Genomic DNA, 9,671 nt, shown 5'->3' with positions numbered 1-9,671 from the left:
TGGCCTAAGCAAATGGCCAAAAATCTGGAAAAATAGAAGTCTCCAGAAAAAATATATATATATATATGGAGAAAACCTTTGGGACAAAGAAGGGGCAATGGGTGTCTTTGGCTTGTCTTTTAGCCAAAAGATCAAATAGTAGAGGAGTTTACAGAGCAAAGTGGGTCAAAATCAGTGGGTCCCTTGGCTCGTCCTTTGGCCTAACATAGAAGCCATGGCCACAAACAACTCGAGCTATGCGGAATCCTGTAAAAGCTGGGTTATGGGAAATCTGAGGAATCTTGGGGAAGAAAAAAAGGAAACCCAGAAACTTGAATGCTAAAGGTTTCCTTTTATTCAGTGCAGCTCATCGCCAGAATAGGAAAAATAGAAGAGGAGAAACCCATATACTTTGATTCAGAAATTCACAATCTGCTCGCGATTCCTCTATTCGTCTTCGTCTTCATCTTCTCGACGGCCAACTCCAGATTTGAAACAAAGCCCCATCCATGGCCGTGACAAGCGAGGTCGAAGTTGGAGGAAAAGACATAGAAAAAAGAGTTGGGTGGGTCGATAACCCACCGTCGTCCTTGTCGTCCTCCTCTTCCTCGCCGTCATCCTCGTCGTCCACGCGCCGCGCCCATCTCCTTCGCCGTTCGCTTCCTCCTGGCTTTGCATGCCGTCTTCCTCCTCTTCTTCCTTGTTGACGGCGGCGGGGACGCTGTCCTCCTTCACAACCCTAACTTTCTCGTCCTCTTCGAACTCAATCTCCTCTTCCTCATCGGAATTCATCGTCGCAATCACGACCTCACACTCGTTGGGACAAGAATCCGGTGATTTCTCTGCTCGATTATGAACAAAAAGGAACGGAAATCTTCGAGAAAATGGAAAATAATGGGAATTTTTTTTTCTGGGTGACGGGAAAATGCCTCAGATGACTAACGTGACCGTGGAAGGAGAGTTAACGGCCAGATTTCGGATACAAGTTAAAAGTTCATGTTTTTTTTTTTTTTTTAAGACAAAATAAGGTTTAAGACAAAATAAAGTTTAAAGCTTTTATTCGGGACAATACCTAAAGTTGATGTTTTTGGGTCGATAGAAAAATAACAAAAAATTCTTAAATGTATTGCACTTATACTAATTCAGTTATAAACATTTCAATTGTATTAAGTTTTTTTTTTTTTGATAAGGTAAAAATATATTGACTTATAATCAAACTATACAACTTCAATTGTATTAATTTAATCTTAAATCTTTTGAAAATTTGTAAATGTAGTTCATTAAGTCAATTTTGACCGAGAATCATTGACATGAATACTAACCATCTTATGTGGTACAAATGTAAGTTAACGTAAATAATTTTTAAAATTTTAAAATTTCTTTATTACCTTTCCTTTTTTTTCAATTTTCTTTTATCTCCTTTCTTTTTTTCCCAATTGTTGGTCAGTGTGGTCGCTAACCTACCCTCATCGACCACAATTGAGGTCTGGGCAAGGGCCTTCATGCTCTCACTCATATCCAAGAAAGGGCCACGACCCAGCTTGGTTTAGGCGAGGGCCATGATCCCCTCACCTAGGGCTAGCGAGCGCATTGCAACTTGTAGTTGACGAGGGCTACGATGCCCTCACCTAGAGCAAGTGAGGCTTGAGCCTCGCTAATGAGGAAAATAAAAATGAAAATTTTGAAAAAATATTTAAAAAATTATTGGCATCAATGCTGGTTATGTCTCATAGAATGGTGGACATCCATGTTAATGATTTCCGACTAAAATTAATTAGATGGACTATATTGGTAAATCTTGAAAATGTTTATAACTTAACTATTCAATTGAAAATTTTAAAATTAAATTAAGACAAATATAATATTCATGAAACCTTTTCAATACTTCTCCTTGGTATTGGCAACGATACCTTTTGGCCAAGGAAAATTTCGCGCTTCAATTATTACTACACCACAATGCCACTCCATGTTAGATAACTGTGAATATATTATTTCCGTTGCCAAGATAACTGCTTTTGAAATGCGAGAATCATGCATGTTTTATATAAAGAATCCCTTTTCACAATTACAATGTCTCCATCGAAATCTCACTCGAGCCGTCGATTAGGTTGTGTTTGATCATAGTCGAAGGGATCTTGTAGCTAGGACCATTGTGTTTCTCACGACGATCTATACGCGAAGGCGCAAATTTCTTAGTGGATGGATGTGGTTTCGGGAAATAGTTAAAAGAGACGTAATGTGATTCAAATCGATCAAAACGATTTATGAATTTTTGATATGGTTCCGAACGATCAAATGGTGATTGGTGGTTGGTCAAGCGATTCGAGATTTGATTCCTACAGCAATCCTTTAAGGGCTCCAAGGCATAGTGATTGGATGGATTCGTCCGCCATGACGCCGCTGTCGCCGCATTGTCAGGGTAAGATGTTTTGGGAACATAAACGGCGCGACTCGATGGCCGCCATTCATGATATGCGCACATTGAAAAGATTATGCATCGGCTGGAAGCCATACGAGGGATTTCTTTTTCCCTGGTTAGGTAATTAACAAATGAAGGAGCGAAAAGGCGATGTGATCGACCCGACTTTACTAGAATCAATGCGAGACCCCATTTTTTTTAATGTTTGCATAGGAGCTGAAGATAAGATCTTTCAATAAAGAGGGCTTGCGGTTCATTCTCCTGGCCGACGATCGGTGCATTCTTTAATTAAATTAAAGGGCAAAGAGAGAAAGTGACCTGGGGACAACCAAATGTCGCAGAATATGTCACGTGGCGGGAGGCGGAGGCGGAGGCGGACGAGTGCGCACGCTGTGCCTCTCGATCTTGCAGCTACATATAATCATTACACATGAATCTAATTTGTCTGTTCCACGAAGACTAGCGTTCGCGTTCCGTGCAGAAGAGGGCTTCGATTCTGGGATATATTTGAAGTGTCGAAGCCTTGGAAGACCTCAAAATACCAGAATGTCTCTCTCTCTGTCTTGTTCGGCCTCCTTCCTCCATGGCGGCTGCTAGGAGAATTTCGAACGGGTTGGTCAAGCTCGGATCATCATCGGCTTGATCCCATCGTTTCCCCAGCTCGTCGTCGAATCTTCCGTCGGGGACTCGCTTCCGTGCTCTCCGTCAAAGGTACCGAATCGAAAACCTCTTTCTTTTCCTCTTCTCCTCCTCTTCTCTTGATACTTCCCTGCGTGGAGTTTTTGCTGTACGTATACGAATTACGAGCCTCCCGACAAGGCGCGGATCCGAGTAACCTTATCGAATCAGCGCGGTTTCGTCGGAGTCGCTCCGTCCTCCGAGAATGCGCTTTGGTTAATCATGCCTTGAAGATTTCTAGGTGGACTCTAGTAATCAGAAAATTTTCTCTCTTTTTTCTTTTTTTTAGCTAGACTCTAGTAATTGGGAATTTACTCTCTGTTGATATTGCTCAATTGGGGGCCCCGTGTTTTGATTGGAAAGTCTCTTCTTTGGTTTTTCCTTTTCCCCGAATTTTAGTCGTCTCTTTCATCAGTTCATGGCCATAGGAAATGGAATCCGTTCTTTCTGCTGCTGGTTTGGGGATATTGATGATGGTCCGAAGAGTTCGGAAAATGGGGAAAAGCACTGTTCCTAGTATTTGGAGACTTTGATAAATCTCCCAAAGCGTTGTCCTCCAATTTCATCCCGCTTCAAGATCTTTCTTTTTCCCCTGTTAACTTTAGTGGTTATCCTAGTAGATAAGTTTAACTTCCATTTAGTGATTGCCTGTTTTGATGAACCCTTCGATGCTCCCCTGATTTTTCCCTTCATACATTGCAAATTTCCAATCTTTCAAAGAATCTGCAGGTGGGCTCTCAACAATGTCCCATTCGCGGCGAGCTGTCCCTCACCGTCTCTTGCCGATCCTCATTCTCGCCGTGCTATTGGTTCACCCATGCGTTGCAGACGTGGGCACCGCCGCTCAGTCTGATCCTCCACAAACCTGTGAGTATATATGTTGTCGAACTGGCTGTTAGTTTCCGGTATATCAGCAGGCCACATCACTACGATGTGATCTTTGTCTAAACACCGACTTATCATGGGTAATCTGATCGCAGTGACGACTTGTGGGTACGATCCGTCCGATTTCCCCAGCCGCTTGGTTGCAGATGCTGGGGATGAGATTTGGGACAACGGGGCGGCTTGTTGGAGACAATATAGGGTGCGGTGCATAAGCGGCGACCGGCCGAATGCCTGCAGACCGGTCCAGTGGATGAACGTCACGATTGTGGAACAGGCGTTCGGCGTGGGCTCCCGTTCAAACGGTGCCACCATGATGCTGTCCACGACTGCATATAGGGCCATTGCCGATCTGTCTGCCAAGTCCATCAAGATCGAATTCGAACGGTAAGCAGCTGGTACTTCGATTGGACTGCTATTTTTCGTTCTTTTGCTTTCAGTTTGTGTCTTTGTAGAGCTATCTCAATCTTGAGGATTTCTGTTGATCGCTATGTGATTTTCATGCAGGATTTGAAGTGATTAAGAGGAAACTTTGGAAAGCAAAGCAAGGGGAGATTAAATTGATGCTTTCTTTTTTTGGGGAATGAAATTATACGGGGCGATTATCAATTGAGAAAATCTTTTGTCCGGAGAATCTTCAGTTTTCTTTCGCACTTGAACCACCCACTTGCAAGAGCAAGGTTTATCCAGAAAACAATCGAATTCATCCCAGTTCAAATTGAGATTTTGAGGTTTAGATAGACAACGTAATCCGAACCAATCTGAATTGAATTTTTTTTCGATCGTGAAGAGCAGCTTCATAATTTAAAAAAAAAAAAAAAAAAAAAACAGAGTCCAAATTCAGACCCAAAGCATCATAACATAAAATGGTCCACAGGGCCGAAAATGGTAAAAAAAAAAGCCCAATTAGGAGGAAGGCCGAAGCGGCCCTGAATGACGATCCGTTTGGAGAAACCCACCAGCAACTCATGAATCTTGTCCAGATACGCCCACGCCTCCCACTCGAACTGATTTGTGGTTGAACTGAAGATTGCACCTAGCACTTCCAAACGGTCGGACTCAAGCGCGAGCGACCGTCCTCTTCGCGTGGGGACATGTTCTAGGGTTTGAAGAGCGGCGATGTCCTCTGCCCGAATGGCCAATGACAACACCGGCACCACGCGAGGGCGAGCCCATCCACCACAGAACTTCGTCGGCGCCGAGGCACACGCCAGCAATCCGCCCCTCCCATACTTTCATTCCACGAAAGAGCCGCCGTCGCATTCGATCCGAGCGTCCTCACCGGGCCGAAATATCCCCCGACCCGACTCCTCGGTCCGGGCCAGATATTTTTTCCTGGCCCCGGCCCGCCCGGCCCGCGACCCCCGAACCGCTTGCATCTGCCCATATCTTATCCTTCTCTCCCTTTATAAACAAAACGCTCAGCCGTTTCCTCTCCCTCGCTGCCTCCTTCCCTCCTCCTCCTCAGCTCGAAACCTTATCCCTTCGAGCTCCGTCCTCGACCGCCATGTCGACCCTCTCCTCCGCCGCCTCCGCCGCCGCAGCGGCGTCCCTCGTCCTCCCTTCCTTCGCCCCGAAGGCGGTGGCCGTCCGCTGCTTCGCCCTCAAGCCCGCTGCCCTCAGGTCCCTCTCCTCCTCTCCTCTGCTGTCCTTCGACTTAGCTCCCCCCAGGGCCGCGGCCGCCTCCTCCTCCTCCTCCCGCTTCCTCCGCCGCGTCTTCGTGTCCTCCGAGGTCGACCAGGAGGAGCAAGGGGAAGAAGGTGGCTTCCTGAGCGAGGAGGACGGCGACGACGAGCGCGGGACGCGCGGCTTCGCCCCCGACCTCAAGCTCTTCGTGGGGAACCTCCCCTTCACCGTCGACAGCGCGCAGCTCGCCGGCCTGTTCGAGAGCGCCGGCAACGTCGAGATGGTCGAGGTGATTGGTCCTGTCGGGTTTTGGAGACGAAATGATGTTTTTTGGGTCTTGGGTGTTTTACTTTATTTCGAGGAACTGCGTTTTCTTGGTCATATGTGCGTTAACTGAGTGAAGTTCGAAGTCGAAACGTGTTATCCGGAATGTGACAAAAACCCTTTTTTCCCTCTTTTGTGGCAGGTGATTTATGATAAAGAAACCGGGAGGAGCAGGGGTTTTGGGTTCGTGACCATGTCCACGGCGGAGGAAGTTGAAGCTGCTGCTCAGCAATTTAATGGCTATGTCAGTATTTGAGACCTAGTCTTATTTGCTATTCTTTATACTTTGCTGTTCAATCAAAGTGACTGTTGTTCATGCGAGGCTGTCTGTGGGGTGATATTGTTGGAAAATGCTTCTTTTTGCTGGATGTGATGCAGTTGCGCCAGTACTTTCAAAGGGCATGCCTCCATTAAATCAAATGGCTATAAATATCTTGCGAGGCATAATTCGAGGGGAATTATTTTACTTGCTGAGAAAACGTATGGTTTCCATGACTCTTGCTTCGATTTACATTACGATAGGTGGTTTCTTCGAGTCACAACTATGCATGGTGTCACGTTATAGACTTATTAGCTGCCTCTAGAAGTCAATGCTTTTGTTGTGGTATGTTGAAATCTTACTTTGAGAAAGTTTGACACTTTTCATGCAATTGAATGTCACTCCTACTTGACTATCCTCCATTGCCTAATTAAAAGATCGAGCTATCTCATTGAATCTAACAAAGAAGCTATGGCATTGGGCAGGAACTCGACGGAAGGCCTTTGAGGGTTAATTCTGGACCGCCTCCTGCTAAGAGGGATGGTCCACCACCTAGAATGGGTAGAGGCGGGTCAAACTTCTCTAACTCCTCTAACTCCTCTAACCGTGTGTATGTGGGCAACCTCTCATGGGGTGTGGATGATCTGGCACTTGAGACATTGTTCAGTGAGCAAGGTAGGGTTTTGGAAGCCAAGGTGGTCTATGACAGGGAGAGTGGTCGGTCAAGGGGTTTTGGCTTTGTATCTTATGGTTCTGCTGATGAGGTTAACAATGCTATCGACTCCTTAAATGGCGTGGTAAGCACAATATGACTTTCTCTAAATGAACCTTGTAGTTGAAGCACAACATTCTTGTTATTGCAGTGATGTTAAGTTCCTCCTGATAAGAATTCTTGTTTCTCTTGTCTTCTTTTGAAATCTTTCCATGGTGGGCTCTTTTGAAGACAAGTGTCAGTATGGATTCCAAGTGGTTGCATAATGTAATTTTTGTTCTATATGTTGAGTGCTGTTACATGGCTATAGTTTCTTTATTGGTATCTGTTGTATACTCTTCTACATTTGTTTGCTTTGTTATATCGGTTTCTAACGGTTCACATCTTTAATCCCGTGATGATTATGAAATTTTGTCACGCAATCTAAGATGAAATTTGCTTGGGTATGCCATGGTGAAGCTGACTGTGCGCTGACCTTCTGGCTATTAACACTTTTGTTGTTGACTCTTACGTTGGATTCAAGTTCACATATTAATCTTCATTGATGCAGGACCTGAATGGAAGGTCAATTCGAGTCACCCATGCAGAAGCTAAGCCAAGGCGCCAATTTTGAGCCTAGGTAATATGTTAAGAACATTAGAGTACACTGTTGATGTGGCTCTTGATTTATGGACTTAGGGCTGAAAATGTTGTTCTTTGTATACAGGAGGAGGATTGTTGGACCTGTCACATTTCAAATGCTTTGCGTGAAAGTAGAGAAACTCTGGATCCTAGTCTTTTCAGGAGCCATGAAGAAGCTAGCAAGTACTTTTCCTCATGGCCTTGATGATCCAGAGTTGCATCACCGGAGCATCGTATTACACAGCCAGAAGCTGCAGCAAAAATTGCAAGCGGCTCCGATCTTGATGGACTGCTTGATTGGCCTCGTTGACCTCATAGTAGAGTTTTGAGAGACATGGAATGCCATACGTCGGTGCTTTGTGTGTTTTGGGATTTTTATAGTTCCTTTTCAGAACATGATCAGTGTAATCTCTTGTGCAAGAATTATCCAGTTGTTTACCCGCTTTTTAAGTAGTATATGATTTCGGTTTCAGATTTGCGGCGAAATATGCATCAAGGATAGGTCCCATCCTAAGGTTTCTGAAGCAAAAAAATTTTGCGATATGTTTATAACTTCGAGTAGATTTCTTAGCAATTTATTTGCCATGTTTGCCAATTGGATTCCCAATTGCTAGCCATGTTGACTCAGCAATTTATTGGGTATTTATGGAGATTTTGATGGGACTTAAATAGTCACTTTAAGAATAATACCATGATTAAAATTGTGGCAAAAACGAGGCATGAAGATCAAAGCGAGTCTTAAGGAAAATACAGGAATTTTTGTGTAATTTTTCATATTTATAGAGGTATATGATTCCCTCTCATGAACAGCGACCTGGCCGAAGGGATTATGAATTGACTGACCTTCCGAGATCCCAAGAAAGAGAGAATGGTCAAATACCCCTTCTGAAATTCGACTATACTCACCACCTTGTCAGGTATAACGCCACTCCCCTCCTGATCATGACATACTTTTATTAAACAGAATTTTGATAATTAAAAGGGAATTATGAAAATCACCTTGATGATTTCTCTCAATTACATTCCGTACTATCTAAAGTCGAAACACATAATTTGGCCCCAAAAGAAAATTTTCAAAGATATATATTTTACACCCACTGCTTTTAAAATTTTATTTATGCCTTTTAATTTCAAGACATCTCTGCACCCTCAAAACCCATATCAAACATATTTAACATAAAATGCTTTGATTGTCATAAGTTAATTCGGTGAAATAATAAATGTCTTGATTCTTAAAATGTTAATTGTATAGTAAATAACGGAGCGTGCCAAAATTATGGACTTTGCTTATTTGCTAGCCAACAAGTGCCTAAGAACATTGGCTAATCAATTACAATTTTAAAATCTATATTATTCGTTATGAAGTTCAACAAATTAGAATTTTCCTTTATTTTTCATTATTCCTCATAATCCAAGTTGGAAAGTATTCTTTTTTTCTTTGAAATGTCACCGCGTAGCACAGGAGCCCAGGCTTAAAGGCTTGACCGCCTTGCAGGTGTTACAAATCAATTGAAGTGCACATTTGAAGGTGAGGAATGCAGAACACATTGGAAAAAGAGCATAAATATCATACACTTCTCTTTTACTACTTCCTTGATTCAAAGATTTCTTCCATTCCATATTAAAAATATCTCTCATTTTACTTTTCCTATTGTAGGATGGATCCCATGTTCAACATCTTCTTTCTTCAATTTGCCTGCCCTTTCATTGGATTTTCTTATCATACAACCGACTTTAACACATTGGAACAAGGTTTGCTTTCGCTTTCTCTGACAACCGAAGGTTTATTTGCTCGTCTTGAGACAAACCCTCCGCCGGTCTATTTCCCTTGGTGCACCAATTTTCCGAACACAAGCGACGACTCTAATCATGTTGAATTCACCCAAGGACAATTGGCATTGTTTATGAATTCCGTGAGAAACAGTTCTTTGTTTTCTGGTTCTAATTCGGGTGGACTCTGCAGTGCTCGAAGTTCGATTCTGATGGACATCTGAGGGTGTATCGGTGGGTTCGATATGGGTGGATCATGGCATACGATACTCTAACAAGCTTCATAGGGGATTGCGGCTATCCGATGGTTTGTGGTAATTATGGAAAATGTGATACACGAGGGAAGCGTAGGTGTCTGGATTGCTACTTCAAGCCAATAGATGATTTACCTCTTACACTCG

The 9,671-nt window shown here is 43.5% G+C and overlaps 1 protein-coding gene and 1 non-coding gene across 2 annotated transcripts; both read left to right on the top strand.

The window, feature by feature from the left end:
* Nucleotides 1-2,946: 2,946 nt before the first annotated feature.
* LOC104425069 lies at nucleotides 2,947-4,694 on the top strand. The gene is made up of 4 exons (XR_005547810.1): nucleotides 2,947-3,109; nucleotides 3,806-3,943; nucleotides 4,094-4,345; nucleotides 4,466-4,694. It is a non-coding gene; the product is annotated as an uncharacterized LOC104425069 (transcript).
* Nucleotides 4,695-5,385: 691 nt separating this feature from the next.
* On the top strand, nucleotides 5,386-7,986 carry LOC104425068 (29 kDa ribonucleoprotein A, chloroplastic). Its single transcript, XM_010037647.3, has 5 exons — nucleotides 5,386-5,873; nucleotides 6,051-6,152; nucleotides 6,653-6,964; nucleotides 7,430-7,498; nucleotides 7,586-7,986. The coding sequence occupies exons 1-4, from the start codon at nucleotides 5,466-5,468 to the stop codon at nucleotides 7,490-7,492; spliced, it is 885 nt and encodes a 294-aa protein (XP_010035949.2). The 5' UTR covers nucleotides 5,386-5,465; the 3' UTR covers nucleotides 7,493-7,498; nucleotides 7,586-7,986.
* Nucleotides 7,987-9,671: the final 1,685 nt, after the last annotated feature.

The sequence above is a fragment of the Eucalyptus grandis genome, chromosome 11, assembly GCF_016545825.1.
Source record: "Eucalyptus grandis isolate ANBG69807.140 chromosome 11, ASM1654582v1, whole genome shotgun sequence".
NCBI lineage: Eukaryota > Viridiplantae > Streptophyta > Magnoliopsida > Myrtales > Myrtaceae > Eucalyptus > Eucalyptus grandis.
This window is presented reverse-complemented; position numbering and strand designations above follow the sequence as displayed.

What these genes read in the sequence shown, in the direction of transcription:
- LOC104425068 (XM_010037647.3), top strand. Translation starts at nt 5,466, where the DNA reads ATGTCGACCCTCTCCTCCGCCGCCTCCGCCGCCGCAGCGGCGTCCCTC. An exon ending in CTCAGCAATTTAATGGCTAT is followed by an intron (nt 6,153 to 6,652) that starts GTCAGTATTTGA and finishes GGCATTGGGCAG; the next exon opens with GAACTCGACGGAAGGCCTTT. An exon ending in TCGACTCCTTAAATGGCGTG is followed by an intron (nt 6,965 to 7,429) that starts GTAAGCACAATA and finishes TCATTGATGCAG; the next exon opens with GACCTGAATGGAAGGTCAAT.